The sequence below is a fragment of the Cynoglossus semilaevis genome, chromosome 14 (genome assembly GCF_000523025.1).
Source record: "Cynoglossus semilaevis isolate Cse_v1.0 chromosome 14, Cse_v1.0, whole genome shotgun sequence".
In the NCBI taxonomy this organism is placed as follows: domain Eukaryota; kingdom Metazoa; phylum Chordata; class Actinopteri; order Pleuronectiformes; family Cynoglossidae; genus Cynoglossus; species Cynoglossus semilaevis.
In genome coordinates, this window is record NC_024320.1 from 2,798,109 (window position 1) to 2,820,623 (window position 22,515).

The window sequence follows — 22,515 nt, forward strand, 5'->3', positions numbered from 1 at the left end:
GCATATATATAAATATATAGATATATTCAAATACATATTTATTAAGTCAAGTCAATATTATTTTCAGGCCACATTTGTCTTTGTCTATGTGTATATATATATTTATATATATATGCATTGACGTACGTATATTAAGCTTACTACAGTTAACTCATTTGTTATCTAATTTTGTCTCATTTCTTGAGTTGTTCTGTTGTCAGTAATGTTGTAAAATTGTGTTAGCTAAAAAACACAAAAAATTTCACAATCCATGTCAAACTGTTATTTCAGTTCGTGTATTTAATTTAAGACACGACCACACTGGCACTGTTTATTTTAACCTCATCTCAACTATAGCCCTAACTCAAGACTGACCTGATTCCTTAAAGTACTCTCTTAGACAGTCCCCAAAAGAACAGGCGTCCCCACTACAATAGTACTTTTTTAAAAAAGTGTCCCCACAAGTATAAGAACACAAAGACATGCACACACACATTAGCTTAGCACACATTATATATTATATTTATACATACTTATACACATAAATATACATACACACATATATTTGTAGGTACTGTATATATACATACATACATACAAATATATGTATATATATATACATATATATATATATATATATTAATAAATGTATGCACACTCTTGCACCAGCTCACTTCTTCTCAGGACAAAGACAAAAATATTTGCGTTGAAGTTTTTATTTAAATAGAGAACTCAAACATGCTGTAATATTCATAGAAACACTTCAGTGATATTTAACATTCTCTTCAGGTCATTTTGCAGCATCTTCTTCCATTTTACTGCGAACACTCTTGTCTTGGCCTTTCTGACAACAGCGCACAATCCACTCGTGTTCCATGTCGTCTGTAGAAAAATTTTCCGTTAAACGTTATTGAAGATTTTTGGTTAACAAAATTGAATTATTTATCCCACCATTTGCCCCAGACCTAAACACAACATATAACCGATCACAGAGTGAAAGTCTTCGCAGCGAGGTGCTGCATTCACTGGCAGCAGCCCGCATAATTAAACCTCAGGTCATTTGGATGGTGAGCATGCGACGACAGTGAAGTGGCCAATAAATGTGTGAAATCAAGATAACCCCTGACGATTAGCAGAAAATAACTTCTCAGCCACACTTCAGAGCCCAATCAATGGCCACCAACCGAGACGGTTTTGACGCCGATTTTTTAAAAAAAACACCAAACGTTTGCCAAAGGAGCTGATAATAAAGCAGTTTTGTCATTGTTAAAAACTGAAATGAGTAGCTAATTGCAGGGGAAGTGAGCCTTTTTCTGGAGCGCGTGCAGCTGCACACACTTGAGTCACTCGTGGGCCTCACCCTTAGGTTCCACTGCACGCGGGCTGCCATTGTAGGGCCGAGCAGGTCTGCAGCTCTTGGGCTGATTGTGTGTAATTGCCAGCACTGGACGTCAACACTAACAGCCACTTCAACTGTGAGACGGCCCCGTTTCCCTCCTCTCCTTCCTCCGCCTGACTCTGAGTCTTTTACCTGCAGCTCCATTGAACGTGTCGTCCACGCGGGCAGCTGCCGCACAAACCTTCACGGCAGTCTTTGTGACATACTTGTTAGTGGGGGTGGGGGCATGTTGGCAATTACCAGAGCCTACGTCTCGCTGTGTCAGCGTGTTGCCAAGAGACTGACCTCACTTATCCACCAACCACAACCTGCCCAGCCATAATCAGTGTGGGGCATTTTCATATTTGCTGTAATTCTGCCCTCTTCAGACTGTGTGGCAGCGTTTACTGCAGGATTAACCAGTGTGTAATTGCTACCTTGAGTTATGTGACGGCACAGGTGGCTGGGAGCATTTTTTAATTTCCAGCAATTTCAGAACAACAGGGCATGTTTGGGATTTGTTTAAAAAAAAGGAACCAGTATGTTAATGCAAAGAATGTAACACAAAGAGATGACATTGAATCACAGTGGAATACATTAAAATACATCTGGATGTACGGAGGGGACTTAGAACTTTGTATAAAAATGTACTTGAAGCAACAGGTAAATGACCGCACGCTTAGAACAAGTTGGAACAGCAGCAGTGAATTGTCTATTTCTGTGCAATAGCTTGAACCACACATATTTTCTTTTTAATCCTCGTCATTTTTTTAATCCAGTCGCTAGCTGGATCGGACAGTTTTGCGAGGAGGCATTTGCCCCGCTAGCCTTCGATTGATAATAAAATTCAAAGTCTTTGGTCACAGTAGTTTAACCCAGTTGTCCTCTGCAGGGCCGTAGGGACTTTTTGGTTGATTAGTCAATTTTTTAAAAATTGTTGCACCTGGGGTGTAGGGACTTTTTGGTTGATTAGTCAATTAGATTAGTCAAAAATTGTTGCACCTTGGATCATAGTGTTCCTGTTTATGGCATGTCGCGCAAAGGAAGTTGAGCGTTTGGGCAAATGTATTGGAGCTGGCGGGCTATAGTTGTTTTTACGATGTTTGATCCTGAAATTTTCAGCAATATCAGACCGATACATATATAAATATATATATATGTATATATATATATATATATACATATATATATCTATTTATATATTATATATTTTTTTATATTTATTTTTCTTATTTGTCTGTCATTTCAGCATGGTAGTTTCTGCTTGGAGTCATGTGCAGGTTCAGCTGCAGGTTCTGCCCCTGCCTTCACGCCAAGAGAAAAGTTATTTTAAAATTTTTTTTAGGACAATATTTTAATTCTTTGTCGTTATGCGCTGAGAAAAAAATATTTTTTTTACAATTTTCTGACATTTCTTTTGTGAAATTATTTGCAGTCATCAGCGTCATCTTGTCCTGGTAATGACTTTAGTTTCTTCCCACCTGGACCTGTTACCATCTATTTGTCCAATCGTTAACATTTTAGCTACTTGTTTAATTTTTTCTTAATTGCTTAGTGCGTCAGTCTTGTGATTTGTCTTAATTTGACAAATGACAAAAACAAAATAAATTCCCGATTTCATTACTTTTTTTTCAATAACAACTCCAGTCTTTGATGTAAACTTCCTAACCTTTTGTGTTTGTAACGTGTTTCTGTGTCGTCAACTTCAAATTCACCAAAGTGCAGCACAAACACGGGCTTGTTTATCGAACGTTTTTCTGGTTGATCTCCATCTCGACAGTTGCAACCTGCATGGCTGACCTTCACGCAGCGTACACACAGATACACTGTGTGTGGGTGTGTGTGTGTGTGTGTGTGAAAGCGATAATGGCACCTTGTTAAAGTCTGTTTATTTTAATCCTTAAAATACACTCTGAGGAAAAGTGTTTCCTTCCAGTGTAATGGCAGCAAATTAACACACACATCAATGCACACGGGGTTTCGCTCATATTTTGTCTTTACCTGGACATAAACCATTCTGTGTCTAATCCTTACCTTTTGTCCAACCTTAATTCTCCTAATCCCAACCTCAAATTAAATCTTGACCCCCAGAATAACTTCTCACTTAGAGTTGGAACAAAACTGTCCCCACAAAAATGTGTCCCGAAATTAAATTAAGCAAACGGTGTAAGTGATTAAAATTGACTAATTTCATCAAACTTTTATGTTTTTTGTGCTTATGTTCAGTCACGCCACAATTTAAAACTTTTTTTTTTAAGGTTAATTCACAAGCAAACTCGTGGAACGTGGGCCGAATGTAGCCCGCCACATCATCTTATGTGGTCCACCAGAGCTTACATGTGGTTGTACCTTTTGTGTGTATTTTATATATAGTTATATATAGTTATATATATATATATATATATATATATATACATATATATATATGTATATATATATATATATGTATGTATGTATGTATCATATCTATTTGAAAAATCTGATATCGCCCAGTTAATATATATATATATAAAAATATATTTAAAAAATAGTTTTTTTCAGTTTTTTTTTAATGTCAATATTATTGTTGTTATTATTATTCAGGAAAGGGCAGGGTGAAGGTTAACTCCACTGCCCGGGGCTCTGGCTGATTTTATCTGTCTGTGAAACACCTCCGCAGGACGAGGACAAAGGGAGGGGCCTCGGTTTGGTCACCAGTGGTGTTTTCCTTGGCCGTGGAATGTTTGGAGTGTGAAACCCTCTCGGCTGCCACTTTCAAAGGGAAGCGCTTCGTCCAGAAACAGGAAAGTGCTACAAACAATATGGCAACACATGGCCCCTGCTCTGCTGCTGCCGCTGCTGAGTGTTGCTGCCTGTTGCCAGAACAGAAAACACACAACTGGCTCACTGTGAGTGTGTGTGTGTGTGTGTGTGTTTGTTTGTAGTAACAGGACACACTCAATCAGTGGTGCTGGAGGTTTGATTGTGCAGATGTGGCCTGTGCATCTTTTTCCCCTCACTGCTCTTTAATGACTGTTTTACTGAGTAATGCAAATGTTTTAAATTTCACCTCCGAAGGCCGAGCAGCAACAATCACGTCTGTGGGAGTGGGAGTGAGGGGGGAGGGGGCAAAGTTGAACTCTGGAGTTGTTTGTACTGAAAATGTTTAGTTGTTTGATTATGTGATTTGTGTTTCATATTTAGCAGTAATCGTTTGATGGTGCCGTCGTGCGTTGGCTTTCTTTAAGCTGTGTTATGACACACAGAGGTGGCCGTGAGTGGAAGCACATGGTCGCTGGCTTTCTTTTATATTACAGAGAAAAAATGCAAAACCAATTTAAATCATACTTCAGACTCCCCGCATTAAACTAAGACGTGCGTCAGTCAGTGATGGGCGATACCAGATTCTTTAAACCGATATGATACCAATTACTTTTTTGGCAGTTTTTTTCCCCGATACTGATACTTGATGGATTTTTGTTTTAACCCAGTAAAATACATGAGAAATTCTTAACTAATCATAAGTGGAAATCTGTTAAAACGAGGCAAAAGCAGTCTGTGACCTGGTGTGAGAACTCCAAGAAAACTCAAAAAAACAACCCATAAACTCTTTGACAGAAACACTGCAGTACTTGCAGTGTGTATCAGTAAAATGCGGATATGTAGCGAAATTTATCCAACTGCACTGTAGTTATTTTCATAAATGAAATTATTTTTCTATTTGTCTTGGAACTACTGCCCTCAAATAAATGACTTAAAATGATTGTTAAATTAGTAAAAAAAAAAATAAAAAAATCAAAGGTTTCAAAATTCATAATTCTTCCATAACTAGAGAGGAAACTGACATCAGCCCAGTGGCTTCACATCATGGGTGACTTTAAAAACAGTTTTTGAATCTGTCCACTGGCTTCGTAGATACGTTCTCCATGTGCAGAGTCACTTTCGTCCTGCGTGGCTATGACGGCTCCTCTAAACCAAGTAAACGTTTCCTAAATGTGTCACGTATTTGTGGAATTAGCTGAGTGCTGCGCTCAGAGCCAGAACGCTGTCTGTTGTGCTGCTCGTGGCCTCACATTAGAACTGTTTATCCAGGCTGACTTGTACTCAGGGTTTGACTCAGGTATTACTTTGACATGTGGAACAAACTGCTAACCTCGGAGTGGAGTGACTCATGTGACACGCTACGTCACGTGAGCCACAGCTGGTTCTCATGAAATTATTACATTATCCAATGCCATGTTTGAGTGTTGTAGACACTGGCGTCCAAAGTGTGTCTCGAGGGCCCATCGTGGTCCCTTCAGAGATTTTGTGTACAGTAGCTGATTATTTCTTTCTTTACAGTGATTTTGTTTTGGGAAAATTCTCAAGATAAATTAAATCACCCTCCTGGTTAACATCGAGCAACGTTTACCATGTTTATGGCTAATATTTAGCTTTTGCTAAACTAGCTAAATTAGCTACTGCTAAAGACCAATGATGATGTCTTACCCTGCCACCTAAAGGACAACTACACCCAGGTGTAGTTGTTTTTTCCACAATAGAATCATTTTTGTATTGTAATTTGTAATATGGCCTAATATTAGCATTTGTTTTTATTATTTTTGCTAAATGTACAGCAGGTCTTTAGATTACGACATCCTCGACTGACGACCTTCATGGTTATGTCCCCATCCCCGTTAAATTTTTTAACAAAGTCGTGTTCGATCATTTCGACGTATGGTGTTAAAACTAAAAACTAAAACGTCGACGGAACAAATATGTCTGTTCACAATCATCAATTTTGCAACATAAATTAGATTATGCTACATTTGGGTTTTTTTTTAAGAACTTTTTGCCTTTTATTATGGCTCCAGAATATTAGGTAAAACTTAAGGTAAGACTTAAAAAGGTAAAAATCGAGTTATGTCTCACCATAGGTACAGAACTTCGACAAGGACCCTCTGTATTGCAGTTTTTTGGCATTTATGGAGAAATGGGAAATGTTCTCTTCATAGTTTTCAAGTATTTTACTCTTAGCTAAATTTGATGTATCTTTGGGCAGTTGATCTCCATCCCAAATATTTTCTTCAGTGTTTTAAATAGATTGATTTGTACATCAAAATTATGTTAAGCATTCTACTAGCTTCTGGCTATTTGTGGGTTGGATTGTTTTTCATAAAATGGAAGAAAAGGTGAAATGTTAGTAAAACCACCCCATCCTCATTTCTCTCCAGTTTAATCTAGTTACACTGAGGTTTCCCACCTAATAATCCCAGTTCATACTCAATCTAATCCCTTTTTTTCCTCAATCTAATCTCTGTTTCCTCAGTCATTCTGTCGACATGGCGTTTTCTCAACCAAGCAGGCATTTCAGCAGCTCCTCCACGGCCAGAAATCAGTCCAATTCCCACAATACTCCACGTCTCCTGGGACATCTCAGTCACCAATCCTATTGTTTCACTGCCTGGCTCAAGTCCAAGAACGGCTGTTTATACATCATAGCAACAGTAACTAAGGACAACAGACCCACACTGGACAGTTCTGTTAGTTTGAATCAACAATAAGTGGATCCTTAATCATCTGCATTTTCTTTTACAACAGTTCCTTATGTTTAATTTTTTTTTTTTTAGTAACTTCTCCAGATTTGCCCTCTGTGTCTCACAGCTGTACATCCATCACTGGGGGGCGCTACATGAGGAGCTCTTATACAGCAAAGCTTCCCACAGGGTGTGTTTCCCCCTGTCCCACCTTCCTCCCCGTCAACATCTTGGGTGGAAGGAATTGTCCACCCAAGAAACTGTTTTTATAACATCGAAGAAAATTCACTTTTTAGAACTGTTTCAGGAGAACTGTTTCAAATGTTGGTCTGAAGGCCATTCCTTTGACAAATGTAACATTTTTGGGTCACTCCAAGCTAAAGTATATTCTAGCTTTGTGAGCGTTACTTGTTTCTGCCACTTTAAACTTTAAGCTAGATTTTTGTTTTATTGAAACTTATCGAGCCTACGTTTACTCGATATATCTGTGCTATATATGCTAGCTAACTATTAACTAAATAAATAATCAAAATAGTGAAAATATTATATATATATTATATATAACAGGTAGGTGGAAAGGAAAATGGGTAAAAGTTTTCCAATATGGACAAAAATAAAGAAGAAGGCATTAAAATTATTTTTTACATATAGTGTTGATGATGACTGATAAAGAAACAGTATTCAGAAAATAACAAACAAATAGCAACAGTTTAATCGAGGAACATCTAAAGGTTAGTCAAAATATTTGAAAAATAACTTAAATTCAGCCGAGAGCATGGCTAATATAAGGCAATGCTAGGTAACGTTAGCTAGAAATGGCTTACACATTGACGAAATGCCCTCAGGAAAGATTGCACTATTGAAAAATTACAGACATACCATATGTCACTTAAAAGACACACAGACAGTCTTTTAATGTTGCTCCAATAAATTCTGGAATAAGTCTCCTGAGGGGAACCCTCTGGCTCCCTCTGTAGACGAATGTAGACAAACACGTTTGTTCGCTGGAACCAAAGAAATAGCCAAAGATCTTAAAGCGGGGTGTCAATCTCATTTTGGTTCAGGGGCCGCATACAACCTAATTCGATGTGAAGTGGGCCGGACCAGTACAATCAGTACATAACATAATTACCTGTAAATAACAATGACAATAACAAACATAACATAATTACCTGTAAATAACAGTAACAATAACAAATGTTGTTCGCCTTTGTTTTTATGCAAAAAAGTAAAAATATATTGGATAAATCTTCTCATTTAATGAAATATAATTTCAGAAAACATTTCCTGAACGGAGTGTTTGTGTATTTTTTATTTTCAAAATTCATTAATTGGGCCAAATTGAAACACCAAGAGGGCTGGTTTGGGCCCACTGACCATATGTTTGACCACCCTGAAGTGAAGTATAGTGTAATTTTGAATCAGGAGAGAACTCTGTTCCTTTTTCCGAACGTGAGCATATTTCTGTACACTTGATACATCAGCTATTTTGCGATGAAAAGTGTTTTTTCTTCTTCTTTATTTACGCCGACTTCCTCCTCTATTCTCTGTCTCCCTTCCCTGTAAACCGTTCAGTTCAGTGATCAGTACCAGAAATATAATGATGACGACCAATCGGCACGAAGCAAAGTTGTGCTCATCGCATCTGGTGAGGATTGTGGATCTTCTTGTCTGTTTCCTTCTGTCTCTGCACAAATGTAAATGAGATGTGTGCACTGGTGGAACTAATCTGTATTATGTTGCGAGTTCAAATGAAAACAACAAATATTCTGCCCCAAAAAAATTACATTTCTACCTTGGGGAGTCGGTGAGTCATACCTCATCCTCTTCCAGGGCTTGTGTCCTGACACATGTCTGCATTTGCAAAGCAAGTAACAATTAAGTCAGTTCACATGTTCAGCAGACTCTAACAGACACAGTGTGCCGATCCAGACGTTGAAGCTGGACTTTGTCTGAAAAGTGCAGAACACCAGACGTTGGCTGATTTTAATAATTCCTGCGTTTTGTTCAAATGGAAGCACCAGGTCTGTGATTTATGATAAAAAAAAGCATGCATATGCAGTTGCTGCACATGTCCAATAAAAAGATTCAGGCAGGTCTGACCTACATTATATAAACGCATGGCAGAGGGATATATGACAAACTGGGAATGTCAGAAACTGGGAATTCCTACCAGGATACCTGACAAACTACATTCTCTTCACATGGTCAGATACAAATCCAGGCATGTGTACAGTGGAAAAACATGTCTTGGATTTTTCCATTTTTTTGACAAATAACATAAAATGAAATGACAGTAAGACCAAAAGACCAAAATAGACTGTGGAGGCATGGTTATCAGATGGCTTGTAAACTAATCTCCCATCAGGGCGGCCAGGAACAGTCCATCTTAAGTCATTCCATACTGTAGACGTTTAGGGTTTTCTTATCTTTCACATGTGGACTAACTGTGTTTCTGGTGAGATGGGCGGGCGGGTGGTCGATTACATAAAAATACTCCTACTAGAGACAACTACTCCTCCCCTGAACTGCATACAAATATACAGGCTTTAGCTACGGATTTAGCAACATGTTTGCCACAATTACACGTTAGGGAAACAAAAGCAGTACTAGCTAAATATTTTTTTTAAATTCATTAGAAAAGTCAACCATAGGTTAACATTAACTCTGAAGATAGTTAATGGTTAAACACCAATTTAAAAAAAAAAATGGAGCAATGAAAAAAATGCTACGTTAGCCAAAACTAGCCTTTTAGTAGGTTTCCTAAAAGTTAACTGAATATTTACAGAAAGCTAAAAGGATTTGATTGATTTTAAAAATAGCTAAATCTCAACAAAGAAATGTCAGGAATTACTTAAATAAATAAATGGCACAAGAAGGTGAAAGTAAACCCTAAGTAGCTAGAAGTTAGCTTTAAAAAGGCAAGAAAATAAATCCAAAAAAGATTAAATAAACAAGAATATCACTTAAAAAATACCTTAAAATTAAAACATACCTCCCCCAATTCCAAGATAATAAAACAAATGTTCAAGTGTGAAAATGATTCTCTAACAAATGTCTGTTTCAGTGTAAAGTGTTGGAGGTGTTGTCTTGGACCTGGCAGCAGCAGTAACTCCCTCAGTGCTAGTCTGGCCAACATTACAGCACCAACGTTAGTAGATCTTCCTGAGGTGCAGAGTGGACATTTCCTTCCTTGAATAATAAAAATATGATCGACCAACATTAGGAACAATTGCCCTTGACTCAAAGCACTAGCGCAGCGCTGTAACGGCCGATTCAGGGCTGTTAGAACTCGGCAGATATAAGCCACGTGTGCTGCGAACTGCAAACGGCACGAGTTAGAAATGAAGGTTGTTCCTGGTTATGATCAATTATAGAAAGGCTGAATTATGTTCCAGTGTAATGACTTTTAACATGTGGCAATCTGTCAGTGACAGCACTTTTCATTGGATGTAAAAAAGTTTGGTGCTTAATTTGAAAGGTAAATTTGTGTTTGCTCTCAACTTCAATCTTTCCAATTTATCTTGGCACCGCAGGCAAGAATGCCTGGATGTTACTCAGCACACACACACACACACACACACACAGACATACAGCCAATTTGGCAACTGGTCAGTGGAAAAGGTGCTCAGGAAATGTCAACAGTGATAGATGAATTCTGACTATGAAAAAACTTCAAAAATGTAAATATGTTATAAGAGGAATGTTTGTTCACGATGGAAATGATGTTGGTGAAAACATAGAGCTGCAATAATAATAATAATAATAATAAAATTTGATTAAAGCTAAACAGAAATAGTCAACAATTAATTGTTGCACAAAAAAAGAATGTAAAAAAGTGTATTTTAGTCAAAGTTAAGGTTACATTTCCACAACATTGTTATTATTGTTATTATTCTAATAATTATTTTTATTGTTATTATAACAATAATAATAATTATTATTGTTGTTGTTGATGTTTTATCATTATTATTATTATCTCACCTGTATTTCTGAGGAAACTGCCTGTGTATGAAGTGACAGCCCGGGTGGTGGGATCATAGAAACCATCTCCACAGTCGTAACATGAACTGGGAATTTCGCGTGGAGGATGTTGATTGGTCAGCTGGGAGTCTCCTGTGCAGACGAGGCAGACATTTTCTTTAAAGGTTATTTTGGTGTACATAGAAAACAAGTTCAGTAAAATAACCCAAAGCTAATGGTTTTGGACGTGAGTAGGTGTCATGTGACTACAAGGCTCCGACCTGCTGGTCTGAGTCCACTGCACCTCTCTGTGTAGAATCGCCTGTCGTGACCGTCGCAGTAGTCCCAGTCCTTCTCTTGGTACTGAAGACCATCAGCAAAGATAAACGTCCCCTGGTGTGGATGAATGACACTCAGTCATACAGCACAGTGAACACAGTGTGTGACTACTGAAGTCACAAATTAAAATTGACCATTTAAAATAAACAGACACTTTTAGAATTGTAGAACAATAATAATATTTGTCTTTGTGGTGTCAACGCTTTGCTTCCCAATTACCTTAAGCGCAGTGATTTGTTTTTAAGGGAAATTGATTCTGTTGGATGACCAATGTAGATGCAGAATAGTGAGGTCTAAAGTTTGTCATGGTTCAGACCTGCCATCATTGCCATGAACCCAGACTGCAGTGATGATAATAATTAGATTGATGGTTGTTGGGGTAAAAGTCCACAAAAGACTGCAACTTTTGGAACGGGAAACTTAGTAAGCCCCAGCTCAATGCTGAGTGATCTCTAAAAGGAACCAGATGGGATAATAACTATAGTCTATATGAAACACACAGTCAAGCACCTCACCTGTTGAGATTTGCCGTTCACCCAAGTAGCTTCATATTTACTTCCATTGGGAAAGTAAAGGACGCCTTTGCCATGGAACATGCCGTCTTTGGTCTCTCCTTCGTACTTGGTCTCAGTGGGGAAGGTGTATTCTCCTCTACCCTCCATTCTGGGCAAGATTTTGTTGTCAAAAATAACTTACACATAGATATAAAATAAAAACACTTGTTGTCAAAAATAACTTACACATAGATAGATAAAATACACATAGATAAAATAAAAACACTTTTTTTTTAGCCGTGAGCTAAAAGCACAAACTTAAGTACACATCATTAAGGATATGTTCCTATTTCTGACTGTTTTATTTGTACTGTACTTCCTTTGACATGATGACAAATAATTTCTAATATTCCTTTCTCCTATTGTGTAAAGGTAACTATTGTACTCAATTTAAATTGAAAAATAAGAGTATTGCTAAATTCAGAAAAACCCAATTCAAACAAATAAAAAAATCACAAAAATCAATGACAACTTTCAGAAAAAAATAGAGCAATAACCATCAATCTCCTAGTTAAATGCATTGAAGTAGTATTGAATTCCATGTATTTGTTGGGTTTTTTTAAATTTCATTTTAGATTAGACATGAAATAAAAACACGTTTCTAATACATTTGAAAAAGTAATTAACGTCTAAAAATTTCTAATACATTTGAAAAAGTAATTAAAGTCTAAAAATGACATTAAATTTACCTGCCATTTATTGTAGGTCCTTTGTAGCTGCTTCCTGTGAACTCCATGACTTAGCTAAAGAAACGACAAGCTTAATATGTGATGCGCAGACGGCACACTGTTACCATGGAGAAGAGACAACAATAACGTAGTGAAGAAAATATTTTTATTTATGTGATGTAAAATCATACAAACACAACAACAAATCAAACACATGTAATACCAAGAGTTTTTAATATTTCAATTTATTTTTTAAATGGAATATTCATGTATCACGTATGCAACTGTGTTCCTGCGTCCTGACGTCATCAGACTACGCCGCTCGGCTGCAGCAGCATTAGCAGCAGTTAACTGACCTTCCTTGCAGCCTCGTCGCTCGCCTCGGAGCTTGACGAGGACATTGAATGTTTTGGAAAGCATTTTGAATTTTTTGTGACTTCCCTTTCTTACATAGCCATGTCAAGGACAATTGAAGTCCCCACCCTCCATGAGCTGAAGGTGGACGAGGTGAGCAAGATTTGCTTCTATTTTTGCTTAAAGTTAAACTAGAGAAGGACAGCGGCCGGCTAACTAGCTGCTATGCTAAAGCTAACTGCTAACAGATTCATTCTGCATATAGGCAGATGGCCATTTGTTGTGCGTTTATTAGACATTACACTAGTCACCGTCGGTCGGACATAATTGAACGTAAATATTCATTTTTCATTTTGTTGTAGCGCTACTGACAGTGCAAGCGTTATATTAATAGTGTCTTACAACTGACTGTGTTGATTGTCGAGAACTAACTGCGATTTTAGTAAACAGTTCCATTTAATTACTTTACACTGTCTGCAGATATGTTGCTTTTTTGTTAATTAAGTTCGCAGTTTCTAAACCAAACCAAACCAAACTTCGCTCATGTCTGAACAGTGGGATTTGTCACAGTGGACGTGTCCTTGAAAGTCAGGTGTTAGTCAGCAGAGGTTTTAAATCTGTAACAATTAAACAAACGTCACTTCATTCCTTGGTTGTTTTAGTGATGGTTTATTAAGTTGCATTAAAGTGTCACATAATTATCTCAAAAACTGTATATTTTACGTATTCATATATCAAATGTCGAGTTGATGTACTACTTTTTTTATTACGAATATTAATTACTTCTACTAACTTGGTTGACACAATTTAGTAGTTGTAATTAATAACCTCTTAACAGTCAGACATGAAAAAGGTTACAGAAATAGCATTAAATCAAACTTTTTGTTTTACTACACTATTATTTTTTTAAATACCGCTTTTTATTTAGTGTCATGCATTAATATTAATACAATAATTATGTTTTATATAATCATTAATTAACAATAAAAACAAATATTTAATGAGAAAGTATTGTATATTGTAACAAATGATTACAAATGCCCTTTAAAACAGTCAAAAATGATACGTTTATTAATAGATGGTCAATCCCTTCAATTACATTTGAATTTGAATTTTATTTAAATTCTTAAATAATTTCATACTTTTATTTTACCTATACTACTCACCTGAGCTAAAATATTTCAATTCTAAAACATTGTTAAGAGTTCTTAAAACATCACTCCACAACTGCTTAAAGTGTAAATTAAACGATTTTAGGTCGTTGCTTACATTATTAGATAAAGGTTTTGTAAATCTGGTTAATTTATGTTGAAGAACTGATATGTAAAATCCTATATTGTTGATATTTATGTTTTCAGGTTGTTTAAAGACTACTCACAATAGCCCCATTAGCACTTCATCAATGTACAGTATTTCTTAAATTTTGTCAGAGGGATGTAATAAACATTTCGGCCTGATTTATCATAAATATAATATGCTCATTTAACTTTTTGTTTTCCGTTTTGGCCCAGATCACTGTGTCATCTGCACCTTTGAAGGCCGCTGCCCACCATTTGGGGTCTCAGTGTGACAAAGCCAACAAGGAGTTCATGCTCTGTCGCTGGGAGGAGAAGGACCCAACGAAGTGTATCAAAGAGGGAAGGAGAGTCAACGAGTGCACACTAAACTTCTTTAGGTAACACACAAACACACACACACACACAAACACTCAGGATAACAAGCAGTATACACACATGTATACGTCCTTTAGTGCTCCAACAAATTATATTAAGCTGATGTCTTGGAAAATACATACAACTTGTAATCACGAAATTATCTAAAAAAACAATTAGGTTCGAGTATTTATTTAAAATGGTGTTAAAGGTCACATATCTCAATCAGGTTGATGAGGCGTGATAATCCAAGAAAACGTACTTAGCAATTACACGATCAAGACTGTGTATTTTCTCCCTGATCGTCACCTCATAAAATCTGAACTGAAACACATGTAACAGTGAGTCTGTGTCCATCTGATGACACTGTAGCATGACCTTTGAGAGTCTGATCGCTGCATCATGACTTCAACTTAATGTCTGTCCGGGTTTTTATTTTCTGGATGTATAAAGAAGTTCAAGAGGTGTTTTCTAAATGTATCTTAGAACAGGGATTCCAAACCCCTTGATTGATTAGAGGAGTACATTTGCTGTCATAAAAAATCACATTCCAGTCTGTTACTATAAGATTTTTTCTTACAATCGTTCTTGCATCACTCCTAAGTTGCCCGAGTGTGAACCAGCTACATAGGTCCTGAGTAAATAATGACTCATGTATTTGTAAACTTACCACTAAGGGTAATTAGAGGCTTTGGTCTGGGGATCTTTTCCCTCCAAACGTCTGTGTATTTGTTTACTGACATATTTCAACACAGCTTGAGTTGTGTTGATCTGGCGCAATTCACAACGTTTTTTTTCCCCTTGAAAGTAAATCACACGGCACCTCAAGCTTAAAAGAAATAAACAAGTGAGACTTCAGCTCCAAAAATAAATTTAGTTTGGAAACAGCATCAACCTGTAATTATCATAAAAAAGGTCAGTTTGGACAAAAGCTGTAATTACACCTGGGACTGTAGCTGATGTTGTTATGGTTGGTTTCCACAAATGTATATTGTCTGTTTAGACATCATATTATCAGAATTCCAAAAGGTCAGATCTTAATCAATACACAATTCATTCAGTTTAAAGACTGACACAAAGTTGCACTTTTATCGTAACCAAAACAATTCCCAACTCTGTTTTCTGCTTCCCTTGTAGGCAAATCAAAGGCAATTGTTCCGAGTCATTCACAGAGTATTGGACCTGTCTGGATTATCACTCCAGATCACAGTTCCACCTGTGCCGCGAGCAGCAGCAGGTGTTCGACAACTGCGTACTCGATAAGCTGGGCTGGAAGAGACCCGAACTGGGAGAGCTGTCTAAGGTCAGTCTTTTTTATCCCATACAGGATCACCTGCACGCTTTTGAATCTTGTTGCTTTTTACTGACCTTTCCAGCCAAATTGTACATTTTTGGAGAAGCCTCTGATTTTACTGCGTGCCTCTGTGTTTGTCTCACTCTGCAAAGGCTCTAGGAATACAAGAAATGTGAATGATAGCCCTGTGATTTATTTATTTATTTATTTTTTGGTCTTTAAGTCACCACCTCATTGGGTTTTGCATAAATGCCTGCCGAGTATTTTCTTTCGCAGTAGCAATCACAGTAATCACTGATTGTGACCATGGTGTTTCGGGGATTTCAGTGTTGTATTTGAAAAAGACCTGAATAAGCTGAATGAATGTTTAAATGTAATCAAGTATGTGGATGTTTAGGACTTGCCAAGCAAAGCTGTTGTTCACAGTTAGTGTTGTTGGAAAATGATCCGAGGAGGAAAATCACAGAAAATATCAGTTACATTGAAACGCGTCCAGGTCATGCTGATCAGGTTGTTCAGTCTCCACGGTTTAATGGGTTAAAGAAAAAGAGAGTTTGATATGGGTGGAGGAATAACTCAGTTTGAGGTCAAACTCAGCGATGCATTTCACTCAAAACATGGAGATGTTGTACAATTCTTCAAATTATCAGCTTTAGAAAGATGTCTTTTCTAAAACAAAAAAACTTTTCCAAGGGTCCCCAACCTCAGTTCTAAATGATCTAATGATTGATTACACAAACTAGAAAAACACCTGTTAAATTGAGTGAAGGTTTATACAGGGTTTTGATCTAGCGCCATCTATTTTTGTGTTTGTTTTTAATTCTCCAAAAGTATGAAAACATTTTTGAAAGGATTGGATTTCAGTTTGAGAAATCAAATGGAGCCTTTGTAGAAAAATAACCTTATTTATTTTCATAAAAGAAATTAATTTGACTTTCTGTCATATTCCCATTTTATACATTCTTCTTATGACGTGTTGGTCATGCTCCACCAGGACAAAGTCGTTTTTAAATTTGAAATAAAACCAAACCTTCTTAATTTTTGGACCATAAAAAGGCCAACTGTGTCCATGATATTTTCCTCATAGAACATTCTGTATTTTTCAAAGTGTTTTCACAAAATTTTTCATGTAGATCACCAAAGTGGCGACCGACCGGCCTGAGCCCACAAACCCATACTACTCTAGAGAACGTCCTGAGCCCAATCCAGTCGCCGAGGGTAAACTGGAACCAGCCAAACATGGCAGCAGGTTATTCTTCTGGCACTTTTAAAGCAGGAACAGTGACGTCACCACCCGTCACGTCACTGCAGTCATGGGCTGTGTCCAAAATCTGCCAGATGTGATCACTGATGTCTCATGGTTCTATCATCTCACCAATGAAGACATCAACCTTTTAAATATTTCTTTTGGTCACATTTGTAATTCTCCTGAGAGTTTGTTTTGGACACAGCTCATGTCTTGGCGCTCGCCTGCAGTGATATTCTTCCTCCAGCATCATCACAGTTTGTTAAAGGAAGGAAGGATGGATGATTATGAGAACAAACTCCATGGATCCATGCGGCTTTCCTGACCACTTATGTAAATGTAATCAGTGAGCAGCTACAACATGCTGTTCTTATTGTTGTCATCTAATAAAAGATAAATTATAACTTGTGATTTTGATGTGTCATTATTTAAAGAAATGAGTAAAGAAACCTACAGAGTTTAATCGTTCCAGACACATATTGGCTGATTGTAGGGAATAACCGCCGTTTTTGCACATCTGTGTTTTGTCAGTGTGTGTTTTCAGACTGATAGAGGTTAAAGGTCAAGGCTCAGGGTCACTACCTGTAGTCAGAGAGTGCTCCTTCTGCTTCCTCCTTTTCTCCCAGCTCACTTCCTGTCTCTGACCTGGACTGAAGGCGAGAGGAGTCATCTCAGAGATGCACCAACAAAAGTCTGTTATTGCTGCCAGCGCACGTGCACTCAGACACGTGCGCTGATGACCTTGAGTCAGAGGAGATGAGACACTGCACTGTAAATAAGGCTGTCAGTGTTAGTGTGGCTGTCGAAACCCTTTAAAAAATGCAACAAAAGTTATTTTTATAGCTAAACTGCTGTGTGACTGAATTGTTGGTTCCTTTGTGGCAGAAATGAATGTGGGAGAGCTGTAGCCTGTGTATCTGTCTGATTGTGCTGTGACTCCGCAGAAAGGTTTTCCTTCAACCGCTCTATTTTAGTTGATAAATAAATGGCTTAAATGAGCTTAACCTACACTTTTTCACACAAATTGTAAAGTTTACAAAGCCTAAAAATACTAAAAATGATTAAAGTATTGGTATAAAAGGGCATCTTTGCCAAAGCAGGGGTCATCAGCTGTAGTTGTTAGAGATAAACTGGGGGCCAGACACTTGTATTTTTGTTGAACATTGATATTTAATTATTTGAAAATTGAAACGATGCCAAAGTAGAGGAGCATTCTATCTATCTAACTTTGTATCTTTAAAAAAAACAAACTTTGAGCTGTGTTTTTCATTGTTCTATGACCGACGTGGGACAGTTTGTGTCTTTAACCTCTGCCTTGTTGTTTTCTGTGGGGACCAATACAGTGTGACGACCCTCTCATGATCAGGAGTGGAGATGGGACCCTGGGGTGTTTTAGACATGATGTCATGTCCAGTGGATCAGTGAACAAAAACACTGGATCTGTTGGCGAAAAAGGCACTGGTTTTATTTGAAATAGTAGTTGAAGTAGTTGTTGCTTCAACCCAGTACTTCTCAAATGAGGGGGTGGGGGCAAGGGGCAGTGAGGTGCCGGGAGGACGTGAGGGTCTTCCAATGGAATATGGCACGCTGGACATAAGTGTATCTCTGCTGTAATGCATAAACGATAACAGTCCTCCAGTCACTAGGTTTGTAGAGATAAAAATATACATGTTATCAGGTTCTCAATAGTATTTCAATAACGGGGGTGTGTGAAAACATTTCTGTCCCATAGGGACATCATAGCATGATGGAAGTCAAATTGAGGACCACTGCTTTAGCCTATTGATCTGATGCTAGCTGGTATACAGCATACTTATACCAACTTTTCTTAACAACCACGTAGTTGTTAGCTGTAATTTCAATGGAGATCAGTGAAGTATACTCATCTATATTTCTAGACGCTAACTGCTTTATATATCACATGGACATGCATGTCTCTGGATTTATTTATTTTTCCGAGTGTCAGTCATGGTTCTAGCAGAAATCCCCTCACAAGGTGTGGTCTGGACCTGCAGCTTGAACAGGAAACGTCTGACAGGCCTACTTCTGACCTTGACGGTGGGACAAAGAGAGGAGGGAAGAAAAGGAGAAGAAGGTGTGGACAGGGGGAAACATGGAAAAGGTGTAAGGGGTTAAGAGGAGGTGGCGATAAAGAAAATATAAAACCAGGGTTAAATCAAATTTTTAAAAAAAGAAGCAGAAATGACAACACAGTGAAAGTGAACGCAGGCCAAGGTGAGGGCTGAAAAGCCGACCCAGACGGAGTGAGGGCGGTGGTGGTTGTGATGGAGGTGGGCGGTTCTGGAGGTAGTTCAGTGGCTGGCGGTGAAGCCCCAGGGCTCGTGGCAGACCTGTCTACATGCGACTCGCAGGAAGCGGCGGGTCATCGTTGTTTGACACGGCACCGCTACAGGAAACGGGCTCTGGCTCAGGAAAGAAATACAATACAGGGCTTTCACAAAGCTGCAGTCGACCCGGGAGAGCGGCGCGTTTAAACACTCAAACACCCACACAAGTTCAGTGGACACACGACCGTCCATATTACCATTGTTGAAAGCCTGGTTCAACAGAACAACAGGAATAAAGCGAAGGCCGAGAGATGACTCGGAAATACCAAAACCAAAGTCAAAATAAACAGATGAGGTGAAGGTTTAAAAGCCTTTTATTATTATCTTTTCTATTCCAACTGACTGTTGTCTCAGAAACACCCATGACTGTGTACAGTATACGTGCGTGTGACTTAACTAAAGGAACAGAATTTTGACTATGAATCCTTTCCTCACGAAGTCGGCGTTAGCACAAAGTTAGCCAAGAATTGGGCAAATTACGCAGCAGTTATATGTACAAGACAACAAGACTGTGGTAATAAATTAAAAATAGATAATCAAAAGCAATCTCCAGAATTTGTTTCTGGACTTTATTATCAGTTAATCACAGTCAAGTCAGTGTCGTCCTCCGAGTCATCGTCATCTTCTTCCTCTAGACCAGGGGACTCAGTTAGGCCCAAGACTAGATGTTAATTATAATTCTATTTCACAATTTAGGTCATTTAAAAAAAATGTATCTACATTTTGTGGTTGACCATTTTGTACTGTTGTACTGGACATTATTTGTATTAAACTAATCTACTGGCTCACTACCAGTGTGGCCCTCCAGTGAAATAATGGCGGCAGCAATGGACCTCAGCTCATTTGACTTCGAGACCCCTGCTCTGCCCCACACCATTAAGATACCCCCTCCCCCGCCCCACACCCCCCAACAGGAGGGTGCACTTGATTCTACAAACTCTGAAAGTGTGGTTCTATTTGATTTGTTTGTGTTGCGGTGCCGTCCTCGGCCGTGATCCCTCTTAGACTCCCAACATGACACTGAGTGCTGCTTTCATGTCTCCTCTCATCCCTCCGTACGACACAGGGGAGGCTTTGAACTGACATGCAGGCTTCAGTCTGTATGTAAAACACACACAACCACCGAAGCCACAAAGTACCACCACGGCGTCCACCACCTTCACTCATAATCTGAGAACATCAATGGAGGGGGGGGAGTGAGGAGGAGCGGGGCCGAGACATAAAGCACATGCTCACTTACACGCCAGACATTGTTGTTTTTTTTAAGGTCTGTTTTTTGTTGAGAGGAGCAACGCAGCCAACAAAAGATGTATGTTGTTGCACCTGAATATGAAACAGCTTTGTTCATTTTAATAAACAGTTTGGTAGAATTTCCTCATTGGATAAACAGCAACATAAATAGTGTATATGGATCTATTGTAAATGTAAAACAATAGTTGTTAACGGACACGGAAAAACATGTTAGAAAGCTGTTGTGTTTTTAATTTTAAAAAATTAGACTGTTATTTTTGTTTACTTGGTGATTATTACTGATAAATATAAAAATGTTAAGCACAGCAATGATGGATAAAGAACAAATAAAATTACTTTAATTTAAAAAAAACTGCTCAGAAATGCAAAAATAAAAAAAGCAGTCATGCTGTATGTTAGCAAAAAAAAAAAAAAAAGCACAAATTTGCTGAAGCATTACAAAAATAGTCCTGGAAGATCTGAGACAGCTCAGTAAGGTCTAAGCTTGGTTAAATTTACAAAACATTAGCTAACATTAGCCATAAGGCTACACCATTTCAAATGAGCATTAGCTTAGCTCAATTCGTCGTAACTTGCCCCGGAAGAACTTTTATATTTAAAGCTACACAGTGTACTGTGTACTTTACAAGTAATTAGCTTAAAGTTAGAAAAAAATGACCTTAATTTTCCAAAAAGAATGTGTGAAGGAAAGTAGCTTGGTTAGCTAGCAAACTAGGCTAACAAGGAAACAGCTAAAAAAGGTGGACAAGTACAATGAATATTGACAGGGAGCGAGGTGTGAGTGTGTATTCAGTCCTTAAACGCTCCGGAGTCCCTATCATCTCGTCACCACGTCCGTGTGTATAAACACAGAATGAATGTTGTAAAATGAGCTGCTGAGGAAAAGAAACCTAAACAAACGGCTGAAAGATTCTTCAAGGCTTCGTGAAAGTGTTGAATAACTGCAGCCGCGTCAGAGTTATTCGAGGTTACAGCAGTTGACAAGTCACCACATCATAAAAAGGGAATTATTCCAACGTTTCTATGCAGGAAAATATATACGATCACCTCAAAAACACCCACACTGTAGCTGGAATCTGTGTGATGACGGAGCGATGACCATTGCTCATGTTTTGCATTCCAGTCGGACACGCTTCACAGGCTCTCTTTTTGTGCCTCAGTTTTGCCAAACGCCTCTGAATGCTGCGCTAAAGATAACATTTAGCAAAATCCACAGGGTGTGTTTTCTTCATTTTCTTTTGCTTAAGTTGTCAGGTGGCCGAGGACAAGATGAAGCAAAGGAAGAGGCTTCGCTTCACGGCACAGTGATGAAGCTCAGTCAGTCTTCACAATGAGACAAACGGACACCAAAAAAGTGCTTTGATGACTGTGTAGTCTGATAGAATCTAAAGGACCAATCTGACGAGTTTGTCTAAGAGGGTTTTATACTGTAAGGAAAGGGTTTTTTCTCTGTGCGTAAGGGGTTTGGTGAAGCCACAACTCATTCTTTACTGTTTATTCCCCGTTTTAAAAAATGAATCTCCAGTCCTTTCTTTTTCTTCCTGCGTGTTTATTCTGTGGTATCTGAGCAAATGGACTAATGTGAAGTACGTGATGAAATGAGATGTTGAAACGACAGCTCAGCCAATCGTCACACCGCCCAAAAGGCAAGAAGCTGTGGTCTGCTGGGAGCCCTGTCAGAACTCTGTTTATTTGTCTGCAGGTGTGTATGTGTGTGTGTGTGTGCGTGTGTGTGTGTGTGTGTGTGTTTAGCCTATATGTTTGGTGGAAAATGAGAGTATGATAGATATAAAGTGCTTGCAGCTCTATGGTTTGTTTGTGGATTTGTACGTGTTCAGTGTGTGCGGTTATGCGTGTATGTGTGTGTGTGTGTGTGTGTTGTGTTTATCTTGGCCTGAACCCAGACCTTCATCACTTCTCTGCCGATCGCTCCATTCTTCCATCTCTGTGTCCCTGCAGCTATTTACGAGTCTCCTGAAGACCAGTGGAGCCTC

The 22,515-nt window shown here is 38.3% G+C and overlaps 2 protein-coding genes across 2 annotated transcripts; one reads left to right on the forward strand and one right to left on the reverse strand.

Annotated features, from left to right (window-relative positions):
- Window positions 1-679: 679 nt before the first annotated feature.
- morn5 (MORN repeat containing 5) lies at window positions 680-12,478 on the reverse strand. Its single transcript, XM_008324420.2, has 5 exons — window positions 12,398-12,478; window positions 11,670-11,817; window positions 11,097-11,208; window positions 10,837-10,968; window positions 680-861 (listed from the first exon to the last, which is right to left on the reverse strand). The coding sequence occupies exons 1-5, from the start codon at window positions 12,442-12,444 to the stop codon at window positions 770-772; spliced, it is 531 nt and encodes a 176-aa protein (XP_008322642.1). The 5' UTR covers window positions 12,445-12,478; the 3' UTR covers window positions 680-769.
- Window positions 12,479-12,705: 227 nt separating this feature from the next.
- ndufa8 (NADH:ubiquinone oxidoreductase subunit A8) lies at window positions 12,706-17,326 on the forward strand. The gene is made up of 4 exons (XM_008324393.3): window positions 12,706-12,883; window positions 14,242-14,405; window positions 15,520-15,685; window positions 16,810-17,326. The coding sequence occupies exons 1-4, from the start codon at window positions 12,833-12,835 to the stop codon at window positions 16,945-16,947; spliced, it is 519 nt and encodes a 172-aa protein (XP_008322615.1). The 5' UTR covers window positions 12,706-12,832; the 3' UTR covers window positions 16,948-17,326.
- The last annotated feature ends 5,189 nt before the right edge of the window (window positions 17,327-22,515 follow it).

Coding starts and splice junctions, on each gene's coding strand:
- morn5 (XM_008324420.2), bottom strand. CDS start 12,444: ATGGAGTTCACAGGAAGCAGCTACAAAGGACCTACAATAAATGGCAG. Junction 11,209..11,669: donor TGAACGGCAAATCTCAACAG/GTGAGGTGCTTG, acceptor CATCCACACCAG/GGGACGTTTATCTTTGCTGA. Junction 10,969..11,096: donor CAGTGGACTCAGACCAGCAG/GTCGGAGCCTTG, acceptor TCGTCTGCACAG/GAGACTCCCAGCTGACCAAT.
- ndufa8 (XM_008324393.3), top strand. CDS start 12,833: ATGTCAAGGACAATTGAAGTCCCCACCCTCCATGAGCTGAAGGTGGAC. Junction 12,884..14,241: donor ATGAGCTGAAGGTGGACGAG/GTGAGCAAGATT, acceptor GTTTTGGCCCAG/ATCACTGTGTCATCTGCACC. Junction 14,406..15,519: donor TGCACACTAAACTTCTTTAG/GTAACACACAAA, acceptor CTTCCCTTGTAG/GCAAATCAAAGGCAATTGTT.